Source organism: Bradysia coprophila, unplaced genomic scaffold, assembly GCF_014529535.1.
Source record: "Bradysia coprophila strain Holo2 unplaced genomic scaffold, BU_Bcop_v1 contig_151, whole genome shotgun sequence".
NCBI classification, from domain to species: domain Eukaryota; kingdom Metazoa; phylum Arthropoda; class Insecta; order Diptera; family Sciaridae; genus Bradysia; species Bradysia coprophila.
The window spans coordinates 6,408,830-6,426,022 of record NW_023503423.1 but is presented as its reverse complement, the minus strand read 5'-3'; the positions used below and the strand labels follow the sequence as shown (position 1 = coordinate 6,426,022).

General features: G+C 33.7%; 1 protein-coding gene across 3 annotated transcripts in view; it reads left to right on the top strand.

The window, feature by feature from the left end:
* The window catches only part of LOC119074599 (insulin-like growth factor 2 mRNA-binding protein 1), a 73,115-nt gene that overhangs the window by 29,360 nt on the left and 26,562 nt on the right, over positions 1-17,193 (top strand). For 2 of the 3 annotated variants that reach the window (XM_037180848.1, XM_037180845.1), the window contains exon 1: positions 4,236-5,495. The exons of the other annotated variant lie outside the window; for it this stretch is intronic. In XM_037180848.1, the coding sequence (XP_037036743.1) occupies positions 5,392-5,495 (104 nt within the window). In that variant the 5' untranslated portion in view covers positions 4,236-5,391. Of the gene's footprint in view, positions 1-4,235; positions 5,496-17,193 lie in introns of those variants that run through there. 3 annotated transcript variants of the gene reach the window in all.

Sequence of the window (17,193 nt, the reverse complement as noted above, 5' to 3'; positions counted from 1 at the left end):
TTTCGTTATACACTCGAATGTGTACTCAAATGTGATGGAACAGCTGGGAAGCTGGAGGGTAATTTATTTCACCACGCGTTTAAATCCATCAATTACTTAGTTGACACTATAGTTGGATTATACGTTACGTATGTTTGTTTGAAAAAATATATTGTATAAAGCAAATGCGACAACATGACCTATTCGTGTGACGCCACAAGAAAATAAAGATTTGAACGATCGACTACAAAATAATTGTTTTGTCGAGACATACGCTAACTTGACAGTGTTGTTGCGTTCGGTCGTAGTTTGGATATTTTTGTACTTTGTGTTTTATTACTTCTCAAGGCGAGTTAGACACTCAGACACCTCAAGACTTTGGTGTAGGGGCTATCCCGCCAAAACTCTATGAAGGCACCTCTGCCAAAAAGAAAGCTCGTTTCTTAGTTTTGATTGATTCAGAATATCATACATCACGACCTACTGTCTTTGACAATTGCATTTGACCTGTATGTATGCCTGAACTCATTGCTCATATTTGTCCGTGAGGTGTGGTGTAACTTGATGTGTAAACAAAGCAGTTAATTTCAACCAAATTTATATCAAAACTTGCTTCAGTGGTATTACCACTCCGACCTGTAGCAGTCACATTTCTCTATGTAATTTACAACAGCTACACGCTACAACTGTAGCAGATAGTGCAGACTACCAACAGACTAAGTTACTCTGTACTGGTGCTATTTTCAACAATTTTTTGTCAGTGCGTCCGTATAAGCAGTGTGTTTTCATGAGTGGACCAGCTGGTGCATAAGCTGAAGCGAATTTATAAAAAATCTTACAGAGTGAGATGACGATTGGTATCGATCTCAAAATTTTGTACTAGTCTACCTCAAGCCGAGTACAATTTGTCATTAAGTAAATGAAAAGTTAAAAAGTCTACTTCTCGTAATAATTTCATCCGTTGCAAAAACGTGACTTTTCGTTTTTATCCCAAGATATGTAATGACGACGAAAGAAGTACTTGAAACGAGTCTTGAAACTTGACCAGTACAAATTTATGGAATGTAAATTTCATCATCTTCAAATTACTTATTTTCCCCAAAAAACAATTATTGTAAGGAAACCACAACTTCCACAAGCTGCATGCATAACTTTCCGTTAGCTATCGTCAATTTTGTTGTTGTTGTTTTTGTTGTTGCTGTAATGAAACTCTAAAATAAACAAAATTCCAAAATTTCGTTTAATAAATATTTTGATGGAGTAAAATAACGTTTAGTCATTTCCTGGTTCGGAACGGACATTTTATTTTTCTGTTGTTCAAACAAAATCATTCATTCAAACATACATTATTTTCCTCGCGTATTATCAATTTTCATTTTATCGCGTTTTTTTTACATTCAAGAAATTATGAATGAAAGTGAGTGGTACGATATCTATATGTACAATAATTCCATGTATTGATATTCATATCAACTGTAGTATGTCACTTTATGCTGTTTGTGTTCCCTTTGAAATGCGATAAGGCTTGATTCTAGACGAGAGTACATAAAAACATATCGATGAATCGACAAATAAAACTTTTATTTTTGGTGCGTCTAGCGTATTAGGCGAATTCTTTTCCGTTATACTGGTTTTTCCATCAGACATAAGACGATGAATAATTTTTACCAAAACTCTGGTAACTGTCGCAGCATATTATTCCACAGGTTAAAACAACTTCAAAATCCTTTGATAGCCATTACCCATTTAAAATCATTATAAAATTTCAAAGTGATTTTTCATAGTATCTCAATGTTCGAGCAACTAGATTTCAGTAAAACAAAGTAAAGAGACATGAATCTAGATTACGAAATATTAAAGGATAAAACTTACAATAAATCGAGATTCATTCTTTGTTCTTTGTACTAAGGGGGACAGACATTTCATTCAATCGTTGAGTGAATATCCTGTGTAGATCAAGCGTTGCATCCTTATACAGGACGTTTGGGATCACTAGAAATACCCCCAGCTGAAATGCCTATAGACGAATTGCTAAAACACAACGAAACATAATAATAGAAAAGAAAACAAACAGACAGACAAACAAACCCTACCCACTCATGGTTCACGTAAAGTGATTTCAACAAAGACGACAAAGCTGTTTCGACCTCAGGATTCAGTGGCGGTCTGAGGATGGCGTGATCTATCCATCATCAGTTGTTTCCACTGATCCCTTCCCAAGACAGCGACAGTAAAACTTTCGATTGAACAAGTGTTTGAAAATTTACTTAGAGAATTATTCATCAACTGATGGAAATACGGGTAAATTTGGAACGCTGCTAAGAAATTCAAAGCCCAGACGCAGCAAAAAATCGGATTGTTTGCGGTGATGAAAGCGATTAAAGAGAAAAGTGCATTTCACACTGATCACATTGATGTTATAAATTGCACAAGTTTGATACAGTTATGAACACCTAACAGAGCTGCCGTGTTTTGAATATCTTAATTTTTATTAGTTCGCTTTTCTCCAGACATTTGTGTCAGTCACAAGATATGAATGTTTGGAACAAAGTGGACTAAAAAATTAACACATTAGATGTGTCATCATTGGCACTTCTAGGTGCTCAGGACTGTAACAGAAATAGCATTTCCGAAGCAGAATTTTGTTCCGGTAAAACTTTAAATTTTACAGAGAACGTGAGGTATGACAAGTGAAACTAATCCGATTAGTATGCTGTCGATAATACCAAATAAGCTTCTTGGAGGAAATGTGATTTTTGGTTTGCTCATTAAAGAAAGACTTAATATCACAAAATTCTTTGCTAAAGCAATTGCCTTTAAATGTTCATTCTATTCACCTTTCCATTTGCAATCGTCGATATAATTCAGATAAATCTTAAAGAAACAGTGGAAAGCTTTCAAAGCTTATACTTTCTTTCAGATTTGTTCTTTATAAACTAATCACGAGCGTGTTTATAGCGAGCGGCAGTGTGGCTCGTTTCTCGACTTGCACGTTCTATTCCCTGTCTACGAATGGATCAGGAAGATAATGATGGCCCCACACGCACTTATTTAACCTTTGGCAAACCTTAATCTTTGATTATTCCACGTAGGCAATCGTTGAACAGTGCCCTTGTATTCGATAGACGCTATGAGCGAAGCACGATTTCATTTTTACGAGATAGGAGACTGATTTTATCAAGCTCATTTCTGTTGATGTATTTTCTGAGATCTGCAGAATTTGGCAAGAACCCTGAAAACGATGCTAGAAAATGTCTGGCCACCATAAAGTTATTAACTACAGGAAGAAACATCTGTTCCAATTGATCAGACATGACAGCCGCCCGAGTCGAGCCATGTTTTAAGCCGAATCACTAATAACGCCGTATCACAGCCCATTTGGAATGTAGCCTTTGATTTTTGAATTGAAGCAAATTCTTTTCCCAATTTGAAATTTAAATAAAAAATGAAATTATAATTCAGTAACGGTGGCAACTCAATAAAATGGTCGGGTAAGCCTTTGTTACGAAAAGCACGAAAGAAACATATCTAGTCTAGAGCACGTCTCAACGATGTCAGTTTTTGGAGGGCAAAACAACACTTTATGCATATCCGATATAAAAATCCCCGGTGTTTCACCTATTGTTATTAACGGGTCTAAAAATGTGAAGAAGTAGAAGAAGAAGAAGAGTGAAAAAAACGTCAGGTAACCGTGTGTATGCCTGACAAAAAATGCGTACCATCACGTTCTTTGAACACATTTTCGCGGGTAAATTTCTTCACAAAAAAAAGGATAAGAAATGTTAAGAAAGTGTGCGTCTAAAATGTTTAAAGTGGAAAAAAATCCTCCGTCGATAATTTAAGTTCTTCAGAAATTCATTTTGGCTGCGATACACATTTTCAAAATGTCATATTTTTATGCATACCAATGCAAACGAATTTACAAATATACCCGAAAAAAAAACCAGCCAGCACACGGGAACCGAATAAAGTCTATGGGTCTCTATTCAAACATCAAAAATGTTATACCATTTCGAAATGCAGAGCACAATAGTTCTGCCGCTGCTGGTTTAGAGGTTGTAGATATTGTTGTTGTATGAAATATACGTTTTTACATTTTTACCCACCAAGATCCAAGCGGATATGCGTATACCTTATTACCTACATACATTCATAATTATGTTCCCACTTTTCGAAAGAAAAAAAAAACGACAAGAGGTTAGAAGTTTGGTTGTAAAAAGCATTAGAAGAAGAAACAGAGAGACCAAAATAGTATGGACTTCTATTTTGTTTAGATGTGTTTATGATCGACAAACTAAGTAGAAATATTTTTTTTATTATTCCATTTCGTATATTTCTTTATATCGGTTTATGTTATTCTTCTGGTTGTGTATGATATGAATGGATGATGGCACATAGAGAGAGGTAGTAGTGTAGGGTTCGATCGAAGAATGTGTTAGCGTTGAAATTTAGTTGATGTATAAAATCCAAACGAAGAACTGCGTGCTGTGCAACGTCGCGGCCGTGTTTTTAAGTTTTTTTTTCTTTCGTTTAATTTCTCCCTTTTTCGACATACAAAAACCGTTCAAAAATTTCCATTTACCGACCCAAAATTTTGGATTATAAACTGGTGGAAAATTTGGTGTAAATTGTTTTAAATTCATTTTCGCCTTTACTATAAATTAAACTCCCGCCCCAAGAGAAAAAAAAAACAAAAATTTTAATTCAATAAAATTAAAACCGAAACCTAATTTTGAATAAAATAAAAATTATAAAAACGAAAAAGATTATAACACTTGGTGAGACTATCTGTCGATACATTGATTTGTATTACCGGCAGCTATAAATTCGGGATAAATAAAGTGAAAATCATTTGAAAGGAAAATTAATTAACGAAAAAAGTGTGATTGAAAAACCTACAGATCGTCGATCGAAAGTTTTGTTGTTTTTTTCAAATAAAAAAATGAGTTTATGTTACCACATCCACACTTACTTGAATTGAAATGAAAGGAAAAATTGAATTTTGTCGTAAAGTGAAAAACATATAATCAATATAAGATCTACGTAAAAATTTGGTTGAACAAAGATTTGTGAATTAATTTAACCAAAAACAAAATAATAAAAAAAAAACTGTCGTTCACTGTATCGACATATTGGTTGTGTTTATGAAGAAAAAATTGTTTTTTCTTTTTGTAATTTTTTTGTTAAGTTAACTTTTCGTCTTATTTCTCATTTTACCAACCATTTTTAATGTATTTAACATTTTCATATTTATAGTGTTTGCGGTTGTTGAACAAAACAAAACAAAAAAAAAATTAAAAATTTTACTAAAACCAAAAAGTGTTTTGATCAAAATTCAAAATTATTTAAAAAAATCATCGAAAAAACAAAATATTCGACCAATTAAAAACCCAAAATTAAAACCAATCAAAAATGACATCAGAACTAGATCAATTCGCCGATTTGGAGCTATCGAAAGAGGATCGGGATCAGATCTTTGATCCACCTTCTGATCGACAAATTGATACATCAATGAGGTAATGAATTTTGATTGATTTTTTCATATACCAAAATAAGCACAACCTTAAACTGCAACCGAAACAATTGAATTACATTTTTGATGAGACAATTCGGACATGATGATTTCATTGACACTGTTCAATGAAATGATTCTTCTGAATGGGGGATAGAAGTATTAACAAGTTTTTATTATTGAATATAAAACATAATTCTAAGTGAAAAATTATTCTATGACATGTTTCTAGAATACACCTTATTGACTTAATTGGCATCTACACTCGTCAAATTTGTAGTCTACATTTAGGATCAAAAATGTAACAGTTTTAATGATAATTTTGCATTCGTATCCTATTTAGAAAAAGTAAAAACACGAAAATTGACACAAATTTTGAGTTTTCAAGGACCTAGGTTGCATCACCACAAACAGTTCTAACATATTTCAACACCAAACGATGTTTTTTTTAAATTATTGCAGTGATCAAAAATTGCAATTTTCTGGCCACCCCTATTTTGAAACTTCCATTTTGACGGCTGTACTGTCTCCATTTTGGGTAAACTCAATTTTCTCAATTAGGTCTGTTTAAAAATCGGTGCATTCTGAAGGCTTGTCCATTTTCTTTAGATATTATGCACAGAAGTTCTACTTTCTCCATCCGTTATTGTCATACTCCATGGTTTACACACCTCATGCGTTACCAGCACTCTTTCGCTTGAACGCATGGTTCACATTTCCTCCAGTTTCTTATATCAAAAACTTCTTTTCAACTGAACAAAAATAAATGAAATGATTTTCGCTAGGCTATTCCCGAAAGTTATTAATTAAACGTACCGAACTGGGATCTTAAGAATTTTCAAACGAGTGCGGAGCTATACGTACAAATCTTTTACATGGAGGAGAACGAAATTTTGACGAAAAAATGTCTATAATTCCTCATATTTGTCCCCGCAGGCATGTAAGAGTTGTATTAAACCTTGGACCGACTTTTCATGAATTTCGTAGAAACCAAGGTCTTTTGGGATTTAAAAACCTCGAAGATTCCGGAAAATTCTCGAAATGAAGCTGCGGCAATTTCAAGAATGCTCAAAAATTGGCCATGCTGTTAGTTTTATCAAAATTTAACGAAAAATAAGCCTATCCCTCAGGCGTATCTTGAAAATATATCGAGCTCTAGGTGACGTTCAGGCATTGAAATGATAACAAAATAACAAAGTTGCGTCGAGTCGCAGTATTTTTTCTGCTTCTAGCGTTAACATAGAAATTTGTGGAGGTTTGTAAATTCAGCGTTAATGCTAGGAGCAGTTTTATGTCCCAGGAAAAATACTCAAAATGTCAGTACAGCAAATAAAGTTGTTGAGCAATAGTTGGTTATTAGCGAGAAAAAAAATCTTTCGCTTAAATTTCACTTGATCTTATTCTCATATTTCCAGTTTACCGTTACACTCACACATGAGAACATTTTCGAATATTTTTTTTTATTCTCTTCTTTTTCAATGGTCTCCCTTTTTTATATAACACAAAATGTATTCCATTAGTTCTAACTGTTAATCTATCGAAACCATGTTCATTTTAAGCATTTTTCTACCTAGGAGCCATAACATTTTCCCATATATACCTTGGGTCGGCCCGAATGGAACCATTTAAAAATTCTACATCTACATCAACAACCTAAAAATCCTAACAATTCAAAAATTGAGTCTGATAATAAAAAAACTATTTTTCATTTCATATATTCTCTTTGTCTATTAGTTTTTTCCAACCAGGAATTACGTGTACCCAGAGAGAAAAAACCGAAACTGAAGAAGAAGAAGAAAAAAAACGATTTTTTTTTGTGTTTGTTCCACATTACCTTGCTTCTGTGAACTCATACAGACATTAAGGTATATGCCGAAAAAAGAATTTGCCGGTTAGGTTTTTGTGTATGATTCGAAAACCATTTTTATTAATCATTAATTAAATGAAATATTTTTATATTCATCCTATTTTAAAACTTACATTAACATTATACTCGACATAGAGACGGATAGATACACAACGCAACGGATGGTAGAAACCTTTAACTTAACAGCATAGTAAAATTTGACGAATCGAACGAAAAAAAAATGTTTTCTTATAAAAAATGTATTGTCTTATTCAAATAGTTTTTTGTTTGTTGAATAAAAATCAAAGAATTTTTTTTTTTTGGTATATAACTCGTGTTGGATGGTCTTGGCAATGGTAGAATATATGCCGCCATCGAATTACTTAATACAACAACAACAAAAATTTGTGTTAACATTTTAGCTTACGTATATTATATTTTAATTTGTTTAATTATATGTTTCATTCAGAAAATATAGGATTTTTTGTTCTGTTCTTTAAACTCAGTTTGAAATTCGACGCATGGAAAACTGGTATCGATGAAATTGAATTTTTGTTTAATGATTTTTTTCTCTCTCCTTCTCTGTATCTCGATTCTGTCTATTTTTTGTCTTGGTAAATAGACCTTGAATGCTGAAGAATGGTTGCGATTTTTTTTTAGAACGGTGAGAAACGATTTCAGTCAGTTTCCGATAGGCAAAGATAAAGAAATGGACCGTATGTAGTTTTGCTAACTCAATTATTTTTTGTTGAATGAATGCGAATCACACATAATAGTACAGATGATGTGTTGGCTATACACGATTCAATGACGAGACCATCTTGTAAATTCACTTCATTTCACTAGCACTTAGCTTAGCTTAGCTCAAGCTTAGCACTTACGATTTCAATAGAATTTTTTAGTGTTGAAGTACTTTCCTATTCATGCTATCATATTCACCACATTCCATCAATTCTGCAGAAATCGTTAGCGGAACAGCAAACGAAATATGAGGCCAAAAACACACGAGCAATTTTGTGTTAATGGGATCGACATTTATGCTGCGTTTTTCCATGCAATCTGATATTTAACAGGTTAAACAATGGAAAACGCAGCATAGTTGTAGATCTTATCAACGCAAAATTCCTCGAGTCTTTTCGGTCTGCTCTTTCAATCATCCGAAACTTGGGTTCCGTATTTTATACGATTTGCATAAAGGCCGAAACACACGAGCAAATTTGCGTTTTACATTGTTCAGCATCGGTGAATATCGGATTACTGAGAAACAATGGAGTGCAATTGTTGATCCCATCAACGCAAAAATTCTCTTGTATTTTCGAGCTTATCTTCAGTGTAAATACTAACTTTGAACAAAATTACTTTTTTCCTTTTAATTAAATTTTACAATTTTAACATATGGTTATTGTAGACTTTACACTTGATATTGCACCATGTTCACCTAAATCTACTACTTTATCAACCTAGCGATGATAAATCAACATTCTTCTGCTAAAGTAAGGCTGTATTATGTACTGGGGAAGATACATGCGGATATAGATTCATGGGTGACATTCCACACTCGACGATAATGTGGTGAATTTCCATTCCATCCTCAACAGTATGCAGTTCTTGCATCTTAAGTAAAGATATTTACTACTTGCGGTAGAACTTGACTGTTTGTCCTAGCATGGTTATTCGAAAAACAAGTAATTATATCAAACAAAAGCCCGTTTTCTAATTCTAGTGCATATCATCTTACAAAGTCAAGAGCAAAATCTTCGATTTTTCGTTTTTGAAGGTTCTTAAACGGTTTCGCGAATGTATCAGTAAATTGTGTGGAACTTTAAACTCATAAAAATATTCAAAACTATTCTGCAGTAATAGGGCTTTAAAGCTGATAAAGCTTCAGCTATTATTTCCGCCGAAAAATCATTCTGAGCCTCGAAGATTTTTCTAAATTTTTGTAGCTTTTTTAAGCTTTGCGTACATTAAGCTCTGAAGTAATTTTTTACTTGATTAGAAGTTTTACCGTAGTTTCCCACGAACATATAAGAACGGCTGTTACTTCGTGCATCACCAGATGATCTTGACGCCACACATTGTGAGCGTCTCTTTCAAATTCCTAACATTCATTTCAAACTTTTGTCGCCACCGATGTTTTGCTGATTTTTTTTTTCTCGTTTGTATGTTTAGGGTATGCACCATGGAAAATTATCGTATTACAGAACACTGTGAATTGAAGACAATTATCACTTCGCGTCTTCTTTTTTCAGTTTCTTTTGAATAAAATTTAATTAGTCACTCTGTTTGTCTGCAAAGTCATTTAAATTTTAAATTGTTTGGATTTGTACAATCCACATAAATGACGTCATCCTCACATATCGTTGATTAAACGCAGTTTTTCTTCGAATTCGTCATACATGCAAGATTAATATTGCTCAGCACTCGTCTCTCATACAAGTCAAATGAATTAAGTCAAGTCATATAGCATGGCTTGTAAACCAAATAAATAGTTGTGCTGCGTAGCTCAATTTATGAAAGCAAACGATTAACGACACACAATGTGGTGTACTTCCTGAAAATAATTATTTGCGACTATATTGAAGAAATGAAAGAAGAAGGTTGCATTACGTGATTATAGCTGTGTGAAGTAATACAAGAAATCTATGTCTTCCAACATCAATTTGGATAGTTTTTCTGACAGGGTTTGAATGAGTAATGTCAATGATTAGAATGATAGCCCTAAACAAAACAAAAAATTAACGACAGAATCGTCTGTCTATCCGTTTCTACAAATGGAAAATCGATATAGTATCGCAACCGTATGCATCACAAATACTTTTACCGTTGATCACGCATCATTTGTCTGGCAGTTTCGATAAATTATTCATGCAATAGTCCACTATGAACCAAATAAACAGAAAACCATCGAAAAAAGGCCGTAAAACGATGGATGTCTAAAAAATTGTTGTATTATGTTTATGTCCTCCGCATTGCACAAGTTTAACAAAAATTTGAATGGAAACAAAAGTGCAATGCCCTCTATTAAATTAGTCGACCATATTTTGGATATACACAAAACTCTTTTTTTTCTTCTCTCAGTTACACGGTTTTGTGAACATGCTTCGTCAACAGTTAGCCCATTTTGTAAACTAAACTAATTTATTGTTACGTTCATGTTGTTTTCTTCTTCTTCTTTTCGTTACTGGTGTACGCACTCCATGCTAAGTTACACACAGGTATGACGGGAGAAACGATCCAATTTGAATTTCGGCTAGCCCAATAGCAATAAAAAATTAATTCGCCATTTGGGTACGTCTTATTATTATACTTAGAAATGCACAATTAGTGTCTTGGATAGTTTCTATCAAAAACTGCCTAGAATGCCAGGCGATTGGATGACGTTGATTTTTATAATCCAATGACATGCGTAAAATCTGTTACTTCAATTGTTGAAAGTATTTTCTATTTGATGCAAAATCTATTGTTCTCATTCTGGTCGTTGTTGCTAGATGTCTAGCCGTCTAGCGCCGAAAAAGTCATGATTATATAGTGCGTTGTGCTGCACAAAGTCGATCTTTCTGGGACAAGTCCCCAGTTTTCTAAACGTTTTGCAATTAAAAACTACAATGGACAGACAGAATGATAATAAAATCGAGACACAGTTGATGCAAATGCCATTCATTTCGATACAAGTGCAAAAAAGTATGCCACCGTTTTGATACAAATGCGGAAAGGATGTCAAATAATTGGTTTTATCGACGTCACAATCTCTCATATTATGATAAGTTGTTCACAAAATTGTTTTGGGTTTGGATCTATAGATGACGCTACAGTCTTTGACATTTCAAATGTCTCACTGTCAAATTTTTCTGAGAATTTCATTGTGTCATTGCGAATTCACAATGGCATTCTTTGAAAAAAATGACAGTGAGACATTTGAATTTTTTTTTTTTTTTTATAATTGTTCGTTTAATCAAATCAAGTTTATACAGTTTGTTTACAAATAATTCTTGTTAAAAATAAATTTACAGTCTGCCAGACTTTTCCAAATTTATGTATGAAATTTCATCATTTTAAGTAATACTAGACTTAAAAATTTAAAAAAAAATTGAAATTTAATTGGAATAAATGAAATTGCAATAGGTTCATCACCTTGTAGATTGAAAAAAGCACGAAAAACAATCAATATTCTAAATTTTTTGAGTAAATACTTAACCTAGGGTTACAACAAAGTTTGTTGTGATCAAATCAAATTTGAAAGAAATCGTAATTCTCATAATCAGTTCGTATACAGTGGTCATTTTGGTGATACGAAATTACAAATAGGGATGCGGTTGTGTCTATAATGACAATAGCTTGGAATTATGGCCTCCTAACAGCGAGTGGGGAGGTTTATAGGTACAGTTAGCAATTCTTTCTGCTGAAAAGCTGCCAAATTCACTAATAACGTTGTTATCATGTGAATACGTCTTGCTAAGCATATTCATAGCCAAATCGTACAGGTGTACGTTAAGCCTCGGCACTTTCGTAACTTTGTGCAGTTCTTCAGTAGATAAATACTTAAAGTTCGTTCTCGATCTTCTGAAATTGATTGCCATACGTAGGCATCTATTTTCAAAGACTTTTAACCTCCTAATCAAGTACTTTGGCAAACTATGCCAAACCGCGACGGCATAAGTTAGAACCGGCCTCAATATGGTTACATAGGTTTTAACTTTAACTTCTTGCGAAATGCCATTATTGACTTTCATGATGGGATACAGTTTATGTAAACCGGTGTTAGCTTTCAGAAGCATCCTGTTCACATGTTCGTTGTGTTTAAGGTTTGGTTGAACGTAGTAACCCAAGAAACGAACGCTATCCTTGAAAGGGATTTTTGTGCCATTCATTTCAATGCCACAAGCTTTTTCATTTTTGGGACGCCCGCGGTTGGACCTCTGAATGAAAAGAGCTTCAGATTTTTCCACATTTACTCTAATTTTCCAAATCTGATAGTATCTGTGCAACTTGTGAAGGTGGCTTTGTACATTTGACTTAGCTCTGCTCAGGGATAATCTCGTAGAAAAAGTACTTGTATCATCTGCAAAGACGGTCAGAGTAGTGTTCATATGCGTCGGCAAATCAATCATGAAAATGATAAAGAGTAAAGGTCCTAGTATGGATCCTTGCGGTACCCCATCATTCACTGTTATTGGGTCGGAGAGCTGGTGTCCCAACTTAACTCTGTAACTACGTCCTTTGAGGTAGGAGAAAATAATTCTGATGAGATAATCAGGAAACTTCAAGTTTATCAGTTTATATATGAGTCCTTCAACCCACATAGTGTCGAAAGCTTTTTCAATGTCTAGAAAAGCGGCTATTGTAAACTTCCCATCGTTAAAAATTTGAAATGTTAAACCCTGTATATTGCTTTCGGTCTATCACTGTCACAATACATGGCAAAACGAAGTAAAAGATTCTCCATTAATCTGATGAAAATACTGAAACAGATCGATAAATAAATTAACTTGCCGTCTGTGAAAGGTTACACCCATGAGAACATTATTAGGCATGTTCGGTAATAATTCTTGCGATTGATAAAATCTCGGTTATTTCGTTAGAATCGATTTATCGACATTTTCAAAGAATCAGTATCAATTGAATGTTTTATTCATATCGACTGATAAAATTCGATAATATTCGATGATACTTTTCCGTGAACATGCGTAGGACATTCTGCCAGTTTCATCCGACGTATTTCAAATCAATCTTCAGTTTCTGCATATTACACACATGACTTCTACTGAGAGTATTTGACTCTGTTTCTCTCCAATTCAATTTTACTTCTTCAAAATGAATAAGACGAGGGTTCAACTCTCTGTTTCTTAATAGAAATTATTCATCGCTTGACGAAACTCAAAACTCTGAATATTATGAACTGATGTTGCATGGTTCAGTAAATAAAATCGACGATGTATTGGTGCTTGGTCCTAAACGAAATTTTTTTTTCGTTGATAGAAAAAAAATTCGGGAAACGCGTATTTGTTGTTTCATATCAAGTATATTTCATATGCCATACGTGAAGCAAAAGACTTAAATTAGGGGAATCAGTTACACATGGTTTAAGCCATGAGGAAGTGATTGTGATATTGTCGTGCATACAACAGATTTACAATAAATATTTGAGTTTTTCTTCTGTTTAAAGATTGAAAAGGAATTTTTTTAACATCAAAAACGATACAAAGGTATATTGTGTCATGAAATGATCAGAAAATTTTTAAAGTATGACCAGGTGTAACCATCAGTTCAGTTCTCGAGAGAGATATGCTAAAAATCTTCCCGCAAGTTGAGAGTATTCGCAGAACATTTCTTGGAGTGATATATGAAAAAAATTGCGGAAAAACTGAAACAGCTTAAAAAGCCTTAGGAGACTCTCACCAAATCCCATTCTCATTTAACTTGTCGTAGACGTAACTTATAACAGTCGCATACAAATTGCAGCAAGATTCACATCTTTATTCAAAGTCAAAAAATGGTGGTACGCTGAATCGATTTTGATTCATGCTGGCGATCTATCCGAGTAGTTTAAATTCGAGTGAACAATTCGATGAATCAGTCAATTTTTTCTTCACATTCTTGTTGAATTAGAAACTTACTCACATTGGACGTCGACATATTACCATCACTATAGAAAACGTTCATTTTGATTTGAAAATCTCATAAATCGATATCGATTTTCGGATGTTGTGATGTTGTACATTCGGATAACATCTAAAATTATATTTTCTCATCAAATGCAATAACCTTTCAAGCATTTAAAAATCAAGGTGTATAATCTGCATACAACTCTCAAACACATACACAACTACACCACCCCCAATATTCCATTCAATTTTCCCTCTCTTTTTATCGGCAACGAACGTTAACCGTTTCCCAATTGAAATTGGTTGAATTTAATTTTATGAGCGGAATAATTCCACCGTCATACCCTAAAAATTTAGTAAAAATTCATGTTCGTCTCAATCACATTGCATACACTTATGTACCTTTGTGTCCTTGAGGCCAGAACTATAAACATCAACCGTGCAACAACAAAAAAATCTCATTCAAATTCATGGTTACTTCCGCGTATTTAAAAAGGAATCTCTTCTCTCTCATCCCTTTTTTTCTTTCAATTGAAAACGCTGTTTGGTATGTAAATTTTTGTTTTTCGTACGTTCATATTCGAGATTGTCGAACTTATGCAATGTATAGTTTATTACCGCACGTAGCATGCACAAAAAAAGAAGATTTTTTGAATGAGTGCAGGAACCAACAACAAAAAATTAATTATCTCCTATTGATGCTTATTTGTATGTATGCATGACCCGTTCTTACATCATTTGCCCTAATTCTTTATTACGAGCAATGTTTTGTCGTTTATTTTTTTAAGGGAACGTCAAAAATATGTTTTTTTTTGGTCATAAATAAATTCGAAACGAACACAATCGCAAGCAAGAGCACAAGTTTGATATAAATTATGTGTTTTATGATGTGTGCGTGTGATCTCTGATCAAAAAATTTGTGAATAATAAGGACCACAGCAGCGAGAGTTGTTGGTGAACAAGATTTAAAAAGCAAAAGAAAAAAAGAAACGAAGAAAACTTGAAAACACATCCATACTACAATGTGAATAAGTTACACTTTAGGGTGTTCGTCAATTTCAACTGGTTGTGCTGTTGAGTGACGGTTTGCTTTTTATTCTTAAAAAGTCATTCAACAAAGTGCTGCTATTTTCGCCATTCCGTCTTAAGAATTGATGGAATTATGCACATCCGATAAGCTCTTATAGCCAGGGAAAATTGTAGATATTTTTGAAGAATAGGTATCTCGCCGAGGATACGCTAAAAATCGTATCCTCGTTTCGATTCTAAAAAAAACGAACAAGTTGCTGGATAGGAGCGTCTGCAAAAAAAAAAATTATTCAAAAACCAATAATGGTGGAAAAGGCGCTGTCCATACCGATTAGATGGATGCCATTTTATCGTTTCAATAACCCGACAGTCAAACAGTATCTTTTTGTAGTTAATTTGTATTTTGTCGAATGAAACAAAAGCAAAACTGCAATTCAATCTTTGACCTTGTTGATGGCTTTTTTTTGGGCTGTAAATTTATTCATCCGTTTTTAGTCCTTCCAGGAAATGCAGTTCATTCATTTTGCCGCCTAAATAAATTCCATCTCTTTTGTGGATTAAAATATTTTTGGTGTTTAGAGAAACACAAACGGTTTTTTTTTTCGAACATTTTTTGTTTTGTTTTGTGTGTATAAAATGCATGTCGAACTGTTTAAGGTTTATTTTAGATTTATTTTTGTTCGAAGATATTTTTAGTTTATTTTTCATGTTTAGGTAGAAAACATGAACGGAGCACAGCTCAAATGGAGTTAAAATTGGGAGAATTTAATGTGTGCAACGAGCAACCTTACAAGGTTTACATTGCCACACATTGGATATTTAGTCCGGTTTTAAGTGTCATACATAGATCAATTTGTTTATCAAAAATTGAATTTTTTAGATGCCTTGCAATATTAGAGCGATTTAACAATTGTGTTTGGGTGGTTTCGTCTTTTCTGTTGTGGATTTTCTCTAAAAACACACTTTCATTTTTCAAACTTCCATGTTTGACTGACTCACAAAAACCTCAATCTGTTAAAATAGATTGAAGATTCTCTTACCATATCGTAAACATGGTCACTGGCAAAGCGTTCAAAATGATGAGAATAGGTGAATAATGTACCACTGTAATCAATCAGTGTTTCAGCATAAAGTTTGATTTTGTGCTCACCAAGATTATTGTTGGAAATTCTTAAAAATATTCACTATATTTGCTGGTATTTTCGGATTTTACTTTGATATTATCTTTACTGACTGCCAGACGCCAAAGTTGACTATTACATACCAATTTGCCCCCTGCGAAAATGATCTATTTCATGATTGACATTTTCGCTTTATTTTACGTGAATTCCAACGTGATGGTCAACTGCTACATGGGACAGGTAGTAAATCAGAATACATTAGATTATGCTGCTCAATTCATTAATTCGGAAACAATTTTATGTTGCACTCGTATGCTTTTCAGCAACTTGCTTCCATTTCATTTCCAAAAAATAAGTTTTTTTAACAAATGAACCGCTTAGCTCCAGTATGTAAACAATTCCAAGGAGCTTCGGTAACTGTTTTAAGAAAAGTGTAGTTATACTAGGCCCCACCTTTTGGGCGGGTCAGGTCCCTTGACTGACAATTTTTTCAATATATTTTTAATCAATTTCATTTTATTTTTTAAAAACCTTCGCTTGAGTACAAAATCATTGGAAAAGTACTTTTTCTGTTGTGAATTTGCGGCCAGATTTTTAATCAACAATATATCATAAATAGACAAGGACTCGTGTGAAACGTCCCACTCGTGTAAGTTGTCTATTATTCAGTCTTATTGTTAACGCTAATCAAAAGTAAAAGATGCGAATGTAGGACAACCAGAGGAATCTTTCACTTTGTACAAAAAGGAAGCCCCCGGTACTTACTACATTCACAAAACCTTTAACCATGAATAAAATAGCACGACTCGTGCGAATTACGGCCCTCGCTTCGCTCTGGCCGCAAACTTCACACTCATTGGAGTTTTAAAGTTTTCTGTTTGATTGTTTTTTAGTGTCATTCCATACAATTTTCATTGGTTTGTCATAAAATTTTATAAATATTTTATGTCATGGCGTGAAATCACCTACTTTTGCCCGTGATAGCTGACTATCACCGTTACAGAAAACTATCATGCGTGGTCGCTGACTTTCACCGTGACTTTCACCTGACTATCACTGACTATAGCCTACTATCACCGTGATATCTGACTATCACCGTGA